Source organism: Anarrhichthys ocellatus, unplaced genomic scaffold (genome assembly GCF_004355925.1).
Source record: "Anarrhichthys ocellatus isolate YVR2014 unplaced genomic scaffold, GSC_Weel_1.0 scaffold28, whole genome shotgun sequence".
Lineage (NCBI taxonomy): Eukaryota > Metazoa > Chordata > Actinopteri > Perciformes > Anarhichadidae > Anarrhichthys > Anarrhichthys ocellatus.
In genome coordinates this window covers 4,987,737-5,008,129 of record NW_022280058.1, presented here as the reverse complement: position 1 = coordinate 5,008,129, position 20,393 = coordinate 4,987,737, and the positions used below count along the sequence as shown (strand labels likewise).

The 20,393-nt window shown below is 41.3% G+C and overlaps 2 protein-coding genes across 6 annotated transcripts in view; both read right to left on the bottom strand.

Moving 5' to 3' along the window:
• The window catches only part of coro2aa (coronin 2Aa), a 35,157-nt gene extending 33,174 nt beyond the window's left edge, over window positions 1–1,983 (bottom strand). The window contains exon 1 of the mRNA XM_031863021.1: window positions 1,698–1,983. Within this exon, the coding sequence (XP_031718881.1) occupies window positions 1,698–1,712 (15 nt within the window). The 5' untranslated portion in view covers window positions 1,713–1,983. The remainder of the gene's footprint in view (window positions 1–1,697) is intronic.
• A 2,392-nt stretch (window positions 1,984–4,375) lies between these two features.
• uso1 (USO1 vesicle transport factor) lies at window positions 4,376–19,434 on the bottom strand. Of its 5 annotated transcripts, none has more exons than XM_031863126.1 (26): window positions 19,120–19,434; window positions 18,076–18,162; window positions 17,064–17,128; window positions 16,898–16,974; window positions 16,679–16,690; window positions 16,343–16,396; window positions 15,481–15,581; window positions 15,281–15,383; window positions 15,122–15,177; window positions 14,479–14,599; window positions 14,158–14,336; window positions 13,910–14,050; window positions 13,727–13,815; window positions 13,465–13,619; window positions 12,516–12,721; window positions 10,547–10,657; window positions 10,141–10,259; window positions 9,193–9,374; window positions 8,981–9,102; window positions 8,719–8,857; window positions 7,974–8,134; window positions 7,175–7,231; window positions 6,814–6,912; window positions 6,615–6,719; window positions 6,237–6,452; window positions 4,376–5,287 (listed from the first exon to the last, which is right to left on the bottom strand). In XM_031863126.1, the coding sequence occupies exons 1-26, from the start codon at window positions 19,183–19,185 to the stop codon at window positions 5,252–5,254; spliced, it is 2,859 nt and encodes a 952-aa protein (XP_031718986.1). In that variant the 5' UTR covers window positions 19,186–19,434; the 3' UTR covers window positions 4,376–5,251. The 5 variants fall into 5 exon arrangements, with proteins under 5 accessions (XP_031718986.1, XP_031718984.1, XP_031718985.1 ...); XM_031863124.1 differs by having other exon boundaries at window positions 4,376–5,262; window positions 19,120–19,433; XM_031863125.1 differs by lacking the exon at window positions 16,679–16,690 and having other exon boundaries at window positions 4,376–5,262.
• Window positions 19,435–20,393: the final 959 nt, after the last annotated feature.

The following is a 20,393-nucleotide window of genomic DNA, read 5'->3' as shown; positions in this document are numbered from 1 at the left end:
TTCCCAAAATGTTGAGCTCTCTCACTCTAAATTCAGAACTTTCCGAACCGTCCTGAGCCAAATGTAGAAGCTGACTTCAACGTATCTGTGGTAGCAGTTCTGCTAAACATAAATGGAAAGAGAACAACGTTTTTTTTCATGTCTAGCCACTCAAATTACAGTTAATTTATAGTATTCCTTATTTTAGTGGGTCTGGAGCCTGCTGAGCCTCAGGTTGTTGGTAAAAAACAAACATCCCAAAAAGAATATTTTCCAACATCAACATATACCATGATATGGAAAATAAGAAATAACATTCATATTGAATTATTGTCCTGACCAATGTTAAACCTTGCCCCTGTGGGAAGGGATGCCACTCTAGAAGAGCCAGTTGGCACTAAATTATACATTTCTCCCACTGTTTTACACATGTGGTGACAATTAGACTCGGGTCATTAAACTCAGAGCTCTCAAACAGATTTTTCTTTTGTCTTAAGTTTGTTTACGTTCGTCCAGACAAAAGTGAGCAAAAACAATGGATCCAAACCATCTGTTGGACTGGTGGACGGACCGGGTACAACCACCCACAGAGATTTCACTTATACTAATGATGTGTTGCAGAGATAGAGATGACTTTCTCTGAATGTGTACAAAACACTTTATTCTAGATATATTTGAAGATAGTGTTGCGGATGAGACTGAATCAGGGGGCTGCAACCCATTATTTTACAATTTTTAGGTAATTCAGATAATTTGTTTTGTCAAAAACCCAAACGTGCAATGATGTAAGTTTTAAGAAACTTGGCCTGAAGCGTTCATCAATTATGGAGTATTCTTGGGGATAACTTCTTTCAATCGAATAATCAATATAGTTCCTGTGAATGACAGTGGGGAAACTTCAAAGACTCTTCAGACAAAATTAAGAATTGTTTCATTTAGAGCTGAAATTATGAGTCAATCAATCTGTCAATCAATCAACAAAATCACTTAAAACTAATCAACATTTTCTGATTTAGCCTCGAAAACATGAAGATTTAATCCTTTTTTTTTTTTTTTTTTCAACAAAAATGATACCAAAGTGATCTTTTCTGATTTCTCGACTGTTGGTGGGATAAAACAATGAATTTGAAGATTTCTCCTTCGTGGTTAATTTCATCATAGCGGTAAAATAATCAGCAGATTAATCATTAAATAAAAGATAATTAGTTCCAGCCCCAGCCAGTTTGTTTTGTCCAACCAATTATCAAAAACCCAAAATAGAGAAAGTTCTCACATTCAAATAGTTGAAACCAGCATTTCCTTTTCATAGGAAATTGATTAATCAATTATCAGTATTGTTTGGGATTCATTTTCATTTCAATCAAGTTATCAACACTGAGTTGCCTCGTCTTTTCAGTGCTACATATGGATTAGTTTGTAGACGTTTCAAGTTAAAAAAAAACATCATTAAAGACACAAAACAATCAGTTAAAACACCTTTACACACACACACACACACACACACGCGACCTGGAGTTGTGTTTTTCCGCTCACTCAGAGGAGGCTGTGAAGCCGCATGGCAGAGCCGCACGCTGCAAGTGTTAAGCCTGTGAAATAAAACTGTCCCGACTCTCGGCAGCACAATCCGTTCATAGTTGCAGCGCTGCAGACACAAAACGTCTGCAACATGACAAGCGACCGCTGACATGCTGCAGGAGTTTAGACCGGAGTGAACTCACCTTCGAGACGGTCATATGGTGCGAGAGGCGTCGGCAGGTGGTGGTTAGTTTTCCCTGGAGAGGACTGGGTGAAGAGCAGCGGTGGTGGAGCAGCCCGGGCGGAGACGAGTCGTGTTAAAACACCGGTGGTTGTTGCATGGTGGTCAGTGAAAAGTCATGATGACAGGCTCGACCTTGAGTGTCCCCACCACCCCCCACCCAGAAATATAGCTGACTGAATTGGCTCAAACCCAGAGCATGTGCCTCCTGAACACACCGCACCGTCACCATGAGGAAAAAAATAGAAAACAAGAGCTGGAGGAGGAGGAAGAGGAGGAGGAGGAGGGCGGAGGATGAGGAGAGATGAGAGCACAGGATGCGACGAGAGAGGAGGTCGAGGAGGGTGTGGCGAGGAAATCCAGGTTGATTACAAAATAAATTGTCTTTATTATATTTCTTGCATACATTGTTCCATGACTGTTTGTTTTAATATGTCAATGTTTAATGTGTTTTTGTGTCTTTAATGATTCCATAACGGTTTGTTTTAATCATGTGTATGTGAACTAAACTATTAGATCGACTCATTGTTTTAACAGAATACACGTGACTATTGTGTATCTTTAGCAGTTTCAGTAGTTGTTTTTTTTTAATCTCCACTGAACTACCTGTAAAATAATCTAAATTAGGGTTTAAAGGTGTTGTGACTTCCTCTGGGTTCATCTGTCATGTGGAGCCTGATGTGTGAGCTGTATTTGGATGGTGCTTGAAGGCAACAGGGTTTAGTTTATCCTCAGGGCCTCGACACAGGTGTAACTGGTGGTGGAATCTTAATGGAAGATAAACACAACATTCACTGTGAACATGCTAGAGATAGAGTGGGATACTTCTGTTATGATCGAATGCAGATTCTCAGCTCTCAGGTGAGAAAAAGTAGATGTTAAGCACATTGTCTTTTGCTTAAATACTGACTATTGGAGCCCTAATTATAGCAAAAAAAATAATCTTAAGTAAGGTATATGTTTACCCTTTTAACACAAACTTGTTTTAATCCATCTTGCATTCCTTATATAATATTTTAAAGAACACACATTTTGTCATTTAGTGAGTGGTGTGTTGTGCACATCTGTATTTCAGGGCGTTTGTCGCCTCCCAGTGTTGAAACACCGCCATCACAAGAGGAGTCATGACAGCAGGAGGAAGACGACTGCACAGCCAATCATTTGACTTATTACATCACAAAGAAGAGATGACAATAATCGGACAGTATTGATCCAGTTGGTGTGTGGCAAACAATAGTGTGTTGTGTTCGTTAGAGGAAAGAGGTGCATTTGAGTCTATGATCCTTTTGGTTAATTTTATTTACAACTAATTGGCTAACAATAATAATCAAGTATAAATAAATGAATGATAATAACTGCTGACTTGTCTTCATCAGGCTCCTTGTGTTCACATTAACACTAATAAACAATGAGAATGTACGTGCAGCAGGTCAAACATGCTAATATTCTTTCATTCATGAGACTCGTTACTTAAAACGATCGATAGTTATGAAGACGTGAAGCTGGTATGTAATGTGAAGGTGTTGCTCTTTACCTCAGTCACTAGGACTTAATGGAGACAGACTGCTGGCTGAAGGAGTGAAGCTCCAGCAGTCTGCCTCCTCATCTGGGCAGAGCCGTGTGGAAACACGCCACACAAGATGTGTTTTAGCTACATGAGAAGTCTTCAGACTTGTAGGCGTGGTTTACCCAGAACAAGTGTGAACTACGTGATCATCCTCCTCGTCCCCGAGAGGATTAGTGGGCGAATAGTTGAGCTGTTCCGACAAGTTGTCTGGCTAGAAAAGTTTAAAGACAAATGTCTTCTTAAACACAGTTGTGGGTTTGTGTCTGCAGCGTCCACATGTGCGTAAACATGAGCTTTCTATGACAAATGGAGCGAGAAACGTGTATTATTATAAACTTATATTTCTTAATTTGGGCTCCATTTATGTTCAAATGACTTGGTGTGAAAGATTCATTGGCATTTGGGGAATTAGAGGGTTAATCCCAACAATTCCTGTTAAAGACTTACTGTTTGGTCTTTTAGATTGTCCAAAACTTCGTATTTTAGGAGACTTTAAGGTGCCATCTGTTTTTCAGCAATTAAAGAACGATTGTATGAATAATTCTCAAGAACTGGAAGACTCTCAGAAATCCTCTTCTTAAGACAAGAAAGAAAAATGTCTGCATATGAAAGTGTCATATTGCAACAAAGCAGATAAATATGCAAGTTTATTCCATGTATTTTTTTTCTCAGTACTTTCTTTTCTACAAAAGCCACTTTGTATTTTTGATGACTGCTCTCATTTCTATTTTCATGTTTAGGAGGCGTGGAAATGAGAAATTGGGGAGAATTTCTTCTGGTTTACAGCGTTGACGTCGCCCAGTGAAGCACTTTAGACATTTTTATTGTAGGTTTATCTCTTTTTGTCGACCTAATTATTATGTCAACTTTTTTCTGCTGTCATCACATCCCGGAAATTGTCCCGAGGTCTTTACCAATTTTTGCCATAGTGTGTTTTGTAGCGAGGACATGACAATACCAGACAGATACTGGAACATAGGTAAACATATGCGATACGTATTGACATTTACACATGTTATTCAGCCCTATATTCAGACATAAATGATCCTGAAAAGACAAATACAAAAGTCTCATTGTGGATTTAGTAAAATTTAATTTATCTACAATTATCCCTCTGTTCAGGCATACAGACTGATAGATTCTTTATTCATTTCAATGTGGCTCATAAACTGATAAGTTACACAATATCATACAGAAGCTGGTTGCCAGTATTGGACAAAAAGTTGCAAAAATATCTTTTTTGTCTTTACATGTTTTCTGTCAGTGTTTTGCAGCATATTGAAGAGCGGTTGGATTGTGTCGTGAACGGGAACAACTCTGAGTGTTGAAATACTAGAATACTCGAAACGCGAATTAATTCGGGTGTGAAGATAAATTCGGGGTGCAGCGCACAGTGACACATTGCAGGTGACCCTAATGCTGCAGAAGCATCATACGTCATGTTTATGATATAATAATAATAATAATATCACATCCGTTTACAGTTGCATATTTGCTACATTTTTTTTTCAAGATGTCTTGTGTGTGAATATTAACCTAGTATTTATTCTTATGATTACAAACTATATGACAATACATGACAATAAACACAAGACTGGTAAAAATCCATCACAAACTGACGGTAAAAGTAGCAGAGATGAATGCACTGACGATGTTCAAATCTTTTTTAGTTGTCACCGAAAAGTCCAAATAACTAACATGTACATGTGATGTGACCAGAGGGTGAAGAAAAATGGAGCCAGCATGGCAGCTAGAGAGAGAAACTGCATCAATATATTAGTCCTATTCTTCAGTTTCTCAGGTGTGTTTCTGCAAAGTTTGCTTTTCTTGCCTGTTGGCAGACAAATATTCCCATCTCTCCTTTTCTTTTCTTTCAGTGTTTTGTCCTCTAGTCCTCGTCTTCATCCTCGTAATCGTCGTCCGTCTGGTCCCTGCCGTCGAGATCGTCTTCATCGTCCACCTGTAAGGAAAGTGTCACAGTCTAACTAAAGCAGAACACACACACAACATACAGCTGAGTGGGTCAGGACACAAAATGATCTCTTACTACTCAAGTCATCTCTAGTACCAACAACTACCACCACAGGTGACGGGTTAAACCGGGAGCAGAACTTTAGATTACTAAAAGCTTTAAAGTCTAGTTTTTGTCTTGATAGTCAAATGAATGAGTGAATATGGAAGACAGCCCATTGGTCATCAGGTAGACAAGAGCGCTGTTACACTTGAGCCGTTTGGTTCTCAGGTCCGTTTGCCCCGTCAGTATGGTTAGTTTCGGCTGGTGTGAAAGCTGTTAATCGGACCTCTTTGTGCTGCATGTAGCCAAATGTGCAGGGGGGTCATTTGGAGGCATTTGCACGGCTGGATCGAGCCTCTGCAACTTACAGTTCACCCATAACCTACAGCCTCTCTGTAGGTCTGCAAAGACGTCGAAGATCCGAAAAAAGCATAATTCCAGCTGTAGGCAGCCTCCGCAAACCTGTAGCAACACCAGTTCTTGTGTGTGATGGTACCAAAGCAGAGATAACATCTATCAAAAAAAGCTGGACTTGCTAATATTTGATTTTGGTGGATGTAGAGATGAGAGCAATGGCAGCTGGAGGCAACTGAACCTCATCAGAGTGAGGTGAGCTGCCTCTGCACTGTAATTATTAAATTAGAAATGATTGTCTTTCTCATAGCAGCAGCTTTTGTTTTGCACATTAATCCTTATGCTTGTTCCCACCTTTAATAAAAAAAAAGGGCTAATTCTAACAAAGATATCACTTTTTAAAGCAGTAATGAATACTATGTTAGATGTTGGGTTATTTAAAATGTTATTTCATTATTTTCTGTATTTTACCGTCTCTATGAAACCTCCATTCTCCACAAGTTTGGAGCCCTTATAAGGTGATGAGTTAGGACTCCTAATGTAAAAGTATAATTCTGAATGTCTACCGTCTCTCCCAGGTCTTTGAGTTTCAGTTTGAGGGCGTGGATCTTCTGGTCCTGGTCTGCAAGCAGCATCAGCAAGTCGTCCTGCTCCTTCTTGGACTCCTGGACCTCCGTTTGCAGCTTCACCTTCTCCGTCTGCAGGATGGCCACCGTGCTGGTGGCTGAAGCCAGCTGCTGTTCCAGCTCCGCCTGGCTCTCTGACAAACTCTCTGCCTCCTCCTGGAAACCAACGTAGGGGAGACGGAGAGGGCGGAGGAGGAAGCGACAGAATGATCCATAAATACAAATAATGGGAACTCACAGCCAAGTAGTGTGTAAGCACTGGTAGTAAATCAGGGTGAAGTGATGCTTCACATGCCGCTGAAGAGTTATTCTACAAACCTTGAGTCTCTGTGTCTCAGTCGACTGTGCTGCCAGTCTGCTCTCTAATTCTGCCATTTTGGCAGCGTCTAATGAGCCGTCACTGCTGGAGACTGCGTCCTGGGACTGAGAGAAACCAGTGGGAGGTCGATTAATTTAGTATCCATCAAGAAAAATGTGATATATTAGGCACAAAATATCATATGTGCTTGATATTTACCCCAGCTTCAGCTCTTGTGAGCAGTTCTTGTCTCTCTGTCTTCATCTGGTTGATTTCTGCCAACTGGGACTGGACCTGACTCCTCAGAGCCTCCAGCTCCTGCAACAAACAAAGCAACACTTGCAGAAATGTAATATATAAAACCATTACCTGAACATATGAAGTCTTAGGGTTACGTCTGGTGAAATTCAAGGAACAAGGGGAGTGACAGAAGGTCTAAAAGTATTAACAGGCAGACCAAGTATGTTGGTTTTTGTCTTCTCATGTGTTTTGTTGACAAGAAGAGAAATCCTCATCCTTTACACATATATTCATTGTAAATTAAAGGTGAAAGGAAAAATGTATGTATGATGAATCCTACCTTGAGCAGTTCTGTGTTGTCTGATCCTCCGGCTGAACCTTCTGCCGTCTCTGACTTCTACAAACATACATACATTAGTGATGCACTATAATGTCATTTTCACTGTGACAGGATTAAAGTAAAACTCTACATCCAGTTCAAATTGCAGGATTATATTCGGATTAAGGCTGCAACTAACGATCATTTTCACTGACGATTAATCTGATAATTATTTTTCTTATTCCTAAAATTGTGAACTGGGTCCATAAACGTTTACCAGAGCTGAAGGTCTTTAAATGTTTCAACAGACCAACAGCCCAAAACACAAAGATGTTCAATTTAAAATGAAGAAAGGTGATACTCATCGAAGAAGCCGAACAGTTTTGAGTTTTTGCTTAAAAAAGTGTCTTAAATGATTCATCAAAATCAAGTGAAAACACTTTTCTGTGGATTAATCGACCAACTATTGCAGCTCTAACTCAGCGAGTCTTTCAAACACCGGAGCCTCAAGTCTCCCAAGTGTTCCTCAACCAAATACAGCTGGGAGTTCTGTTGGAAGAATGCATTTGTTGTTTTAAGTAGTTTTGGTTCATCTGAAAACTGTAGTTGATGACTATTACTGTTATGTTGTCTGGCTGTTACCACGATAGTGAAGGTGTGGTTTGAAGTTCAGTGTATGTATTATTCATTCCATTATATTCTGGTGTTTGAACAGTGACCACCGTTGCTCCCCGGGGTGCCACGCCGTTGTGTGTCGTTTTTCCACCTCCACTTGAAGCTTACACAAACAAACGAACGCCGCACGTGGACGTCTACTCACCAGGGTGTCGATGAGTGCGTCTTTGTCCCCGAGTTGTGTCTGAAGGAGAGCGTGCTGCTTGCGTAGCTCCTCCACCTCCTCTCTGAGCTGTGAGAGCTCCTCCGTCTGCAGCCCGTTCACCTGAGAGGCGTTTCCCTGGCTGTTCGGCTGACTCTCCTTACCTGAAAGGATTAACACGCACTCAGTTAGGATGTGGGAATGTGATAGAAATGTTGATGTTACCCCCTCTACTAACATAGTTTTGAGCCATTAGGACAACACTTTACTCCTTATCTTAAACTCTTTATTTTGTGGACTCTGCTACATTCAGCACTAAGACAGAGAAACGAGCCACATAAGCCATCATATTTAAACTAATTTAAAGTTGGAGGTCTACGGGGATTGACTCGCTTTTGGAGCCAGCTGCAAGGGGCCATTCACCGATGAACTGCTGTTTTTGGCTTCAGTTTTCAGCACCGGACGTTGTCGCTGTCAGAAATGTTGAACTACTTCTTTAAAACCTCCTGTTGTTGCCTTGTGCACACTACGTTGTAAAACTGTATCTTGCGATGTCGCCCCATATCTCAGCAATGAAGCAGTAAAACGTATCAACAACAGGGAAGGTGGAGTTGTTAAAAATAAATAAATCACACAAATATAAATATATTACATACCTTGCCAAAATCACCATTGTTCATTCAACTAACAAACCAGACATAGAGGACACACAACACTCGTTATTAGTCACCCAATGAGGCGGACCCACCTATTTTCAGCTTGAGGATGTTGTACTGGTCCTTGTGCTGCTGGATCTGGGACAGCTGCTGGGTGACAGTAGTCTGCATCTGTTCACCCTGAGACGACATGGACGCCACCTGCTCCTTCAGCTCCTGGATCTGAGAATCCTGAAGATCGCACAATCACAATTTAAAAAAAGTCAACGGGAGAGAACATTAATATAAATAACTATATAATATATAAATAACATCAAAAACACAGAAATGAAAAACAAAGCACGTGTTGTTTACCTGTTCCCTTATCAGATCTTTATACTGAGTTACAATGTTGTCATGTTGCTCTAATGTCTTCTTCACCTCCTCTTCCTTCTTCTCCTCCTCATTGGATTTGTGAACCGCTTTAGTGATCACACCTGTTTCGAGTAGAAAACAACAATTCATGAAAACAACATTTAACTGACAATTTTACCATCACTGGATGTGGAAGATGGTCTCCGACTGACCCTCCAGTTCTTTGACCAGCTTGGTGAACTCGTGGTCGAACAGCATCTGCTCCGGAGACGGGAACACCGGCTGCGGCTTCTGAGCCGCCCGCGAGTACAGCTCATGTTTGGTGATGAAGCCCAGTTTCTCCACAAAGTTTTCCTTTCCGATCCGCTTCTCGATTAGCTGCTTTAGCTTCTCTCTGAGGAGACGACACGGCAGGTTTGTTAACAGTCACTGTTGGCCTGATCTTTCATTTGCTTTATCAAGTTAGAGCATTTAGATAGCTTTGGCTAACATAAGTACACTTCTAAAAAAACACTTATCCATGTTTTTTATACATTATTATACTATATGTGCACAATAATTGCATGACAAACACCTAGGGAAATATCGCTGACATAAAGTAGAGGAAAAAAAGAACAATCCTCGCGTGTAGCTGTCTTTCCTACACATCTTTCCTACACAACTTTATTTATATAGCCATTTTTTAAACTAAGTTACAAAGTGCTTTACGAGACAGAAATGCCGAACAAACAATGCTAACATTGAGCAAAAGAGCAACATAGAGAAAAGTACAATAAGTCAAACAAAACAATATAAAACTTAAGTGAAGAGAGGTTTTAAGAAGCGAAAACACTTATAAAAATATGTTTTTAAGAGGGATTTAAAATGTGTCATGTGCGCTTTCAGCAAAGTTGTCCCAGAGAGTGGTTGAATCCAAACTGATAGATAGATATACTGATAAATAATTTGTAACCGCGCTCTTGTTACAAAAGGAAGTCCTACACATTTAACAAGTCAGTTTCAACTGAAACTGTGTTCCCACTTGAAAGCTTCATTCCACATCCAGCGACTAACAACAACAATCTGTGGTACAACTGGGTTTTTAGACTAATAAGATAACAGCAGTTCATGTGGATGTGTTTATGAAGTTATTTTCAATATTTGTGTGAACCGACACTTACTTGGTGTAGTTTTCGAGCGAGTTGTCGTTGTAATAGATGCAGATGCCGAGTAGCAGTGCACACAAGCCCTGCACCAGCCTTTCATCCTCTCCCAGGTTCTCCGAGATCTGAGCAGTCAGCTGCAGGAGTCACACTGAGTTAAGGATTCATTCAACACCAGTCACTTTCACACTCAAAGAGCCCGTTTTTTTTAAAACCTGGAAGTGGAATACGTTGTTATACAGCACACGGCCGTCAATCTGAATAAAAGGATTTAACTGAATTCCTCAAAAAGTTATTAAAATGAAAATATAAGATTCGTCCAAAAGAAGTTAGATGAATATTGAGTAACAGTTTGTTCACCAAGCGATCACTAACTACAGACATTTACTGTAATGAAGTTGGTTGATGGCTGCTTCAAGGATACAAAAGGAACGTTTTCCTGATTGTGTAGAAAGTGCGTGACAGCGATGGGACAGTTGTTGATCCATGTACACAGCAGCATGAGGAGGCCCACCCTGGTCTGCACTTTACTGCCCTGTAGGGAAAAAAGGAAGAAAACAAATATCAACATGAGTCCAAATATGTAATATTCTAGAGAACCAAATGTGGGGAAGTTATGTACATTAAGGCACATGATCATAACCACGGTAGGAATAGCAAATAATATTTTAATTAATTATAATTCGAGTTCTGGTCATAGACTTTTAGATTAAGTCCAGATTGGGTCATAAAACATAGGCAGATAAAATGGCAACAAAAGTGCTTGAATATGAGTCGGTGTTAAAACGAGCATTCATTTTGTTGCCACATTTCTAACAAAAAGACAAATTTTCTTCCCATCCTGACATGTTGGTAGTAACACAAAGCATTTGATTTCCCAATCAACTAAAATACGGAAGTGGTTAAATAAACCAATCAACCCTTAATTGGGAGCACTTCAATCACATCAACCATTAGTAGTCAATAAGGTTATCACAAACAGAACAACAAGGACACGTGGGAAATGAAAGACTCAAGCGAAAACAAATTTATGGATTGGTTTAACTGGTCTCCTCCCAGTTGGACGTGACTGGAAATCCCTTCACATGACGGCGTCCAGAAGGTAACCTGTTGAGATGTCAGAGCCACCTCCGCTCTCTCCTCTTAACATCAAGGAGCAGGAGTGATATTCTGCGCTCCTCACCGTGTCTACAGTCTCATTTGTGAGGGCTTTACCATCAGGGCCACTTCTCCTTCTAACACCGTTTGATGTCCTGCTTTTACTTAAGACTCTGTCACTTCACCAAATGACATTTCATCATCAGTAGTTAGTTGGCTATGATCTCTGCTTTTTCCTACTGCCCGACTGTCAATGCATCAGACTCCTACATCAAGCCGCGGTGCTTCCCCCTTCAGTACTTGGCTCCTGGCTGAACTTGACAAAGTAACGTGGGTGCACAGGTCAGGGATCCAGTTTCTCTGATCCAGACTCGGTCACCTCACTTGAGACCGAGCTAGCCGAAAGCAAGGAGTTTGTCAACAGAGAGTGGGAAGTTTCACCAGGAAGGTGCACCGAAGTTCATGCATTTTAGCTGACTGACAAAGACTACCATCGAAGAATCCACAATGTGTGAGAAAGAGAAGAATCCAGGGGATGCATGGCGTGAGTAATGCAAACTGAGTAACTCCTAGGAACACTATAAAACGGACCCACAGTGAAGATTAAATAATCCTTGTACAATATAAACTATAGAAGCTTCTTGCGCCTGCACTGTGCATTCGTAAGCAGGTGCATGTTAAGAAAGAGAACCAGACAAACAAGAGTGGAGCTCTCTCACTCGGACAGGAAACTGCCCGAAAGCTGCTGCTGCAGCACACTTGCTGAACACACGGATGAGACCTTACAGCGCAGTAAACAAACCAACATCAGAGCTCAAAGCAGGTGTTAGGATGACAAAACCACAAAAAACAACAGCTACTGTGTCCCTTTTCTCTGCACCTCTCTTGTGTACTTCCCCACCAGTGAACACAGTGAGAGTCAACCTGTGGGGACAAGTGCCTCCCTATTGAGGAAGAATCTGGTCATGGCTATAAGTTAGGACGAAAGAGGTGTCAGTAAAGAGTTAAAAAAAAGGGCAGCAAGATCCCCAAACATGTGTGCCAACTAGACCTCGACTACAGACGCCAAGCCAAAAATAACCAGCATAGGTGCCGCCCAAACACTCACAACACACGTTACTTACCCGCCGGACGATCTTATCTCCCTGCAAAACCACAATAACGTGACACCGTTCTAGTCACTGTTGTTGACACTTCAGAATTAAATTTGCCAAAATAAAATTCTTCCTACCAAGGCACACATGACCTGTAATGATCTTCATTCTAGCAGCCAAGTGGCCCCACTATTGCCCTACCTGGGAGAGGATGTTGGTGCACTGCTGCAGCAGGGAGACGGGGGGCTTTCCCAGGCTGGTGGCCAGTTGGACCCTCAGCAGCTGCTCCTTCTGAGTGAGGTTGTCCTGCAGGGAGTGAGCCAAGGCCACAGCGGCACACCAGTTGGACAGAGAGTCAACTGAGAAGAGGCCTCCGCACAACAGCTGGCCCGCTGAGATGGAATTGGCTGAAAAAGGGAAAAGGAGTCAGTTAATGAATAGTTGTAAATATATAAAGCTGACAGCAGAATAAACAATAGTTTATCCATCTCGAAGTGTGTGTGGCGATGTGCATTGTGACAGGCCGAACTCCAAAATAACTATTAGAAGTCCACACTGTTGCCTTTCCATATAATACAAGTTTTTGGTGATTTACACTTAACTAGCAACGTGAAAACTGAGCTTTACAGTGACGATGCTGATGGATTCACTGCATTTTTCACCTTTACCTGTGAGCAAGATGCTTCTCCTACAACCACAAGTGCTGCTATTTTCTATCATGTATTTTGTTTTTTCCTGCATTACATTAAATATCAGCCTGTCAGTGTTTATAAATGTGTTAAGCAAAATCACTAATAACATAAAATAAAATGACTGCATGCTGCATTCAACCCGATCATGGCTGTCGGCGGCACGGAGGCATAAAAATAATCAAATTTACAGATATAATTAAAAGCAGGGACATCAATATTCTACAGTGGGAGGGAGATTTTTTTTAAATCACTAAAGTTTTACACCAAGGGATCATCTTTAGTACTAATCAAACTTAAACGTTGCTCTCAAAACGTGCTGTATAGAAAGCTGTATTCAAAACATGTGTTAACTTACTGGAGAACTGTTTTTTAAAAGAGACACACATGATGACTTATCAGGATGACTTCCAAATCAACTGATGATGCCACTTATAGGTTGTCGACTTGGTGTAACTGACCATCAATGGTGGAGGGCAGCAGCGTAGCCACAATCTCGCCCTGTCCTTTCTGGTTTTTGTACAGGAAACACTGGAAACAGTAGAGGACGGCACAGCGCAGCACAAATGGTTGTCTCTCATTCACCATGGACATGAGCAGCACCACGATGGCTGGTCTGTGGACAAAAGAAGGAGAGAGATCAGAGAGAAAGTTCGGTCGGTTTACCGTCGGATAGATATGGGGGGGGGGGTTCAATGTTTCGGTTCATTGGCTGCGTCTCACCTCGGTGGGTTTGAAGGAGCGTTGACAGACGCAAAGTAGTCCTGGTTCACCTGTGAGCCCCTGATCACCTCTGACACGGTGTTGATGGTCTGAAAAAAAAAAAAAAAGTGTCCAGATCACAAGCTTCAATGCAATAAGTCTCAAAGGGAGCCTTTGTCGTCGGGTAGAACTTTCTGTCATTACCTCAGTGAGGATATCAGCAGGCACACCTGTGGCCATGAGGATGGTGCACAGCTGCTGCAGCAGACCACACTGGTACATGGACTTCTGACAGCTGGCTGTAGCTCCAGGAGAGTTCACTGGTGACACCATCACTCGCACCAACTGGGAACAGAACATTGTGCGAGATTACAGCAAAACCACATTGTTCTTGCTTGTTCAATGTTGTAAATACTCTAAAGCAACGCTTCAGCGTGACTGTCCTGCGTTACCTGGAGCATGAGGTGGAGGTTGGTGACCTTCTGTGCGGACCAGCCAGAGTTGTCGTCACCAATTTCAAACCAGGGCTTCATTCTCTGAATGTAGGAGCCCTCCTTGAAGAAGTTCTGATTGGAGCTGTTGTTCTTGAGCAGGTTGAGCAGCAGTAGCAAACAGTCCTCCACCACAATACCTGCAAAGGGGGCAAAGGATCGGCATCAGAACAGATCTCACAAGAAAAATAATGTCCTATATTATTGGAAGAGAAGAAGAGGGATTGTATTTACATCTTTAGCGACAATTCTGTATTTAAGATTAGAAGATTCTCCTTTTACCTCCGTCGCTGCTGCCCTCTTCTGTGATGATATCGAGAAGACGCTCAAATGCGTTTTCAAATGCTACAATTTTCTGAATGGCAGCATTGCTTTTGGTCAACTGTTGAAGCAACAGCAAGCCCTGTTGGAGATAAAAACAGGTCGTCATGCATCCGACAAGAGCTGTACAACACTTGACGGGGGTTCAGACCAAAATCTGCTTTAAAACACGACAGGGGGCTGCGTCGATTGTGGGCGTATTGTTTATGGTGGAAATAAGATCTAGGAAGTCCAGTTTGAGTAACAAATCTGTGAGTTTGAAGGCTTCTCAAACGCCCAAACTCTGCACAGCCGTTTATACAACTATTGGCATAAAACATTTACAACTCCGGAAATTGCAATTACTTCATCTTTCGTTGCAACAAAGGAGAGGTAAACAGCACACATCTGATAATCACATTGCGAATGTGCGGTGCATGTTTATGATCGGTCAACACAGTGCCTTGCCGGATGAAGTCACATATCGCTGCACCACAAATTGAGCTGGAACGACTTTTTTGCCAGCCGACTGACTGACTGACCTCATCGACATGAATGAGAGGTCGGTGTTTTTTCACACCGTGCTAAAGTCGGCCTGAACGTGACAGCGGAGACGAGTACTCACATCGTTGCGAATTACTTCTCGAGAGTCTGCCAATAGGTCCATCAGTCTGGAAACACCTGAGAATGGAAATGAAAACAGCTGTTATAAAGAATTGGTTGACAGTAAAAAACCCAGACACTACGAAACAAGTCTGATCGGATGTGGAGAGGAGAAGCTCACCCATGGGGCTGACCAGAATGATACCCTGGACCTGGACACCCTGGTTCTTCAGGAGAACAGTCAGCAGCTTCACCCCGGGCCAACGTACATGGAAGTCAAACTCCTAACGATCACATCAATGGACAAAGACATCAGGCAGTTGTTTTTGACAAATATAACAACACAGAAGTCTTGCCACTGGAGCAGAAACAGTTCAGTACCTCCAACAGACTGAGAAGCAGAGTCACGTGTTCAGCATCCTGAACGAACTGCTCTGTGAACTGGGCTCCCAGGTCATCCGACTGCTTCTGGGCGGTCTCATCTGTGGAGGAAAATAAATATTACAGCACGGTTCTATATTGAGGGAACCCAGTTGGTTTGTTCACAGCAATCAGCCTGAGTTGGTAAGCAGTAGAAATTGGATCTGCAAACTTCTCAAAACCTTTTACCAGAGTCTTTATCCCTGGTGGTTTTCAGTTATTGAAAAATGACTTTATATCTGAAGCCATTGGAGAAATGTGCACGTGCTCAGGGTGATACTTGTGAACATGCCTTCTGGGAAAATAAAAGGGTGACACGCGGACGAAGGGACAGCTGCATGGAAGACTGTGGAAAACGCGCATCATGTGGGAAGAGCGGAGAGCTTCAATGTGACAAACACCACCACACCAAGTACACCCACCTAGTAATCCGACCACGACTTATAAGAGTAGCTGAACTTAAGCACGTGTTACTTACAATCCACAGAGCTCAAAACAAAAATGCGAGATACCACCACTGGAGAGGAATTATGATTTTTTTTGTAATTTCGGGAAAAAACAAACAAACAAACAGAACCAAACAAAACTAATCCATATAATTTCACCAGAAGAGTGCAAAAATAATCAAGGATAAAAATGTGAGTGAAACAAAGGAGCAACGAGAAATTACATACTAACAGACAAGAGGTTTAGGGATGTGAGGGTATTAGTGAAGCATTCACCACCCAAACAGCTGCCAGTCACTTGCCGACTGTTTTTAGTGAAGTTAGTTAAATAAGCAGGACTATAACTACGGCAGGGATAGCTTGGCTTCAGTACTGACCAGGCATGGAAGCATTCTTATGCTTCCCTGAAGCAGAGATAGGAGTTACTGCGTCTGCGAGGGGCAGGAGGGAGAGGGAGTTTCAAGCTTCACCCAAAAAGCTTGGCTGTCATTTCAACCACTGAAGAAGAGGAGAATCAGCCGACTGATTCATGTGAAGATATGACAACAACCAAAACACAGCCTAGAACATGATCAGCTATTTACAATCTGTGTACGGCACCAGGTGTAAACAACACAAGTACAGCGCTCTTTGTCCACAACCCAACCAAAAACAACGTATGATTTGTAAGTGCTGGGGGGGGGGGGGCATCATGCACAGTCAAAGAGTTTTACCTTCTGATTCATCTGTAGAGTTAAAACATGGAAGAGAAAAGAGAGACGAGAATTTTTACATAAAGCATTCATTATCAGTGTACAGAGGAGGGGAATTAAAAATAACTCGTTTACACATGCAAAACAATGGCTCAGTCACCATTCACAGTAGCCACATACATAGGAAGAATTATCTCAAACTAATTTAAGGTGAGTTTCATATATTTGTGCGTTTAATACCTTGCTCTTCCTCCTCATCATTGCAGAGGATGTTGTACATCGTGTCCAAAGCATAGCCAAGGATTTCAGAGTCAGACCTGTTAAGGGAGCAAGAAAACACAGTCAAACCAAAACACAAAGCTCTGTTTAGGACAACGTGACCAAAACAAAAACTACATCAACATACCTGTCAGTTTGCAGTATGTTAACCAAGTGATCCATTGCCTGTGTGCCAACTTCCATGCGATATTTCTACAAAAGATAAAAGGTGGGGAATGCAAGATTATTTGTAAAGCACCATTCAACAACAACGCAAGTGTTGCATACAAGAGATGTAAAAGAAACACAAGGCATTTTATAAAAGGCACTTAAAAAACTTTTATTCTCCTGTTTCATAGTAAAGCGTGGCTATGGAACAGTGCAAGATATGAATGAATATTACCAAATGGTATTTCATTAAGAAACTTTTAAGGAATTTTTTGGAGGTTTATTCTGGAAATGTTGTGCATTAAAATATGCTTTATAAACCAATAATAATAAGATAAATGATCCACTGTTGACAGGACAAGACATTTAAAAAAATAAAAAAAGGAATTTCAATCCGTGTTGACAAAGAAAAATAAGAATCCTTAACTCTGAATCATCTTTCTTTTACAATACAGGAAGCCAACACATCCGTGTCTGTGTTTTTGACCAACACTGACACCACTGCGTGTTAATGCGCAACCCTGTGCCTGATAAACCGCTGATTCATGCCTGATAAAGTCCTTACTCATGGTTGATGTGGCAGCCAGTAACAAAACTGTCCATGAACTGAACTGAGAGGCGGCTTGGCAGAGGTTTACGTGAATGATTAGTTCATTTTTAAATCAGCAGAGTTTGACCAAAGAGAGCTTCATCCATGACAGTGTGACAGAGGAGAAATTGTTCACAAATGTCCCAATAAATTAATGTTATACAGAGCAAGAGGAATTGAATTCCACTGCTATTTCCTCCTTTGTTGACAGCTACTCCTGTAAATTAAAAAAGTGAATACACTGAACACCTACTCAATAAAAAAGTACTAGAAGCATCACTGATGTGGCTAAACACAAACCCCTTCCTACACTCAGTTGCTATTTTTAAATAATAAAAAGCTGGCAAATTAGTATTTCTACTGCACCTGTTTCCAATAACTTGATCTTTATACTTTACTGTACCTTAGAGAGAGACTTGAGAGCCCGGACTGCATCTCTGCGGTCTTCTAGCAGCGTCGATGAGGCCACTCGGTCACACAACTTGTGGATCTGTTAATAGAAGAATCATTCTTTATTTGTTATGCCTCATATACATCCAAGAGAAGATATCTGTATTTACATGTCTTAATAGTTGATGGTCAGTGACTGTGATGTTCCCTTATATTTCAGAGGCATGGAGTACAGGGTATCGAGATTGACAGTATCCGTTAGCTGTAGACCTACATGACAGTACACAGCATTAATACGTCATCTTAATATGACACATTAACAAAACCTTTCAAAGGGTTTTATGTTCTCAGCAATGTTTGTTTCTCAACGTCAAGTGTTGAAATCACCCAATCTACTGAAACTACTCCTGAAACTAATCTACTCCTTGAAACCCACAACCCTAAATGTGTGGAAAAGATGGGTTTTCTTTTTCTTTCGTAACACATTGATACCTCTCAGTGGCTGAATGGATTGTTACCATTCAATGTGCATCTGAAACGTCCTCCTCCCTTCATTCGTTAGTGAAGATAACTCTCACAATGTTTATATCAAGAACATAGGAGACATAAGGATGGTGCCCTTGTGCTAAATAATGGGTGTGAATATTTAGCTTCTGTGTTGCCAGATGTTATTTTAAAATAAATATATTGTAGACAGCCGATACTCCTAAAAATCCTTATTGTCTGTCTTTCTTTCATTCATTACTAAACAGATAATCGTACAGAAAACAGCTGGTATGTCCAGACAACTGACAGATATGCTACGTTAGCTAATTAGCCTTCTGACTAGCTCGTTGCTCACATTTAGGGAGGCCCGAGCCTCACAACATTCATCCTGGATGTTTTACCGAGAGAGAAAAAATAACCTTCAGTGAAGGAACACACGTGTTTTATTGCTGACGTGTGCGTGGTCTCAGTTTGCTAGGTACACAGTGGTGGAAATGTTAGCTTAGCTGCAGTTAGCAGCAGCTAGCTAGCTGCAGTTAGCCGAAGCTAGCTAGCCGCACTGGTTTCCTACCGTCTCCGCTCCGGACGGCTGCGGCCCGGCTGCCTGCCCACCCATCACTCCTCTGAAGAAGTTCATCTCTACAGACGTCCTCTCGGTGGTAATCAAAGCGTCTCTCCTTCTGGATGAAACCCCGGACTCCCCCCTCACCGGTCCGTGTGATAACTATGTGAATAGAAAATGAAAACAACTACACAGTGATGTTTTTTTTGTTGTTGTACTGTGTGTATACACTGAACGGTCGACCCCGGAACACAAATGTGAGGGCGCTGCGCATGCGCGCAGACGTGGCGATACGTGGCTGATCAGCAGACGATTGAGTTCACTTATTTAAAGGGAAAGAAAGTCATTGATTAGTGTGTGTGTGTGGAAGATCATGCACCAAAACAAATACCAATTCATACACTTATCACTGTAAGAACTAGTATGTAACTGCAGCAGTGCAAGAATGATGCATAATAATGCAAAAGGAAAATACAGTGAAAGTACAGGTGTTTTATCCAGAAGTACTCAGTCAGTATATATTACACAACTCGAATATTATTACTGATGTATAAATATGTAGGCCTTTATAAGGCAGTGGGTGTCAGATCCTTAACTGAAGTAAAAGCTGACTGTTAATTAAAATACAGAAGCATTATAACCAAAATGTACTGAAAGTATCAAAAATACAAGTTGGTTTCTCATTTTGCATTATTCTGTTTTTACCACTTACATGCAAGAGCATTTTAATGTTGTAATTTGTCAATGTGGACCCCAGATTTTGTAGCTAGATCGATAGCTTGTTGGATTTTCTTTGCATACTGCTGACTAGATTAGTAGTAATCTATCATATCATATAAACACATCATATTTTTGTATGTAAAAAGTAACTAAGTACTGATAAAAGCATAAAAAAATGTAGGAAACATGACCACAGTGTCCTCAAAACTAGCTCCAGCCCTGGCCCCATCTGCTCTAATAACTTCACCAGTTACTCATTGGGCCGTTGAGCAGCTTGTACCCGTTTTGTCACTCACAGGGCCAACGCACTGGGTTGGGCTGAGACAGTTTCACACTTATGAAAAATAAGACGAGCTGATTCACGTACACATACAGAATATGTTCATGCTGTGATGCAATCCAGTGTGATTATATGATAATTGCATTATATACAGAGTGTGATACAACGCCCGAGTCAAAACACAAATGAATTAACTAAACAAATAAGGTGTCACCCCTTGTTTTAAAAGCTTCTTGGCACACAATGGACCTGATAACTTCAGCACCTCCGATTCTTCTTCTGA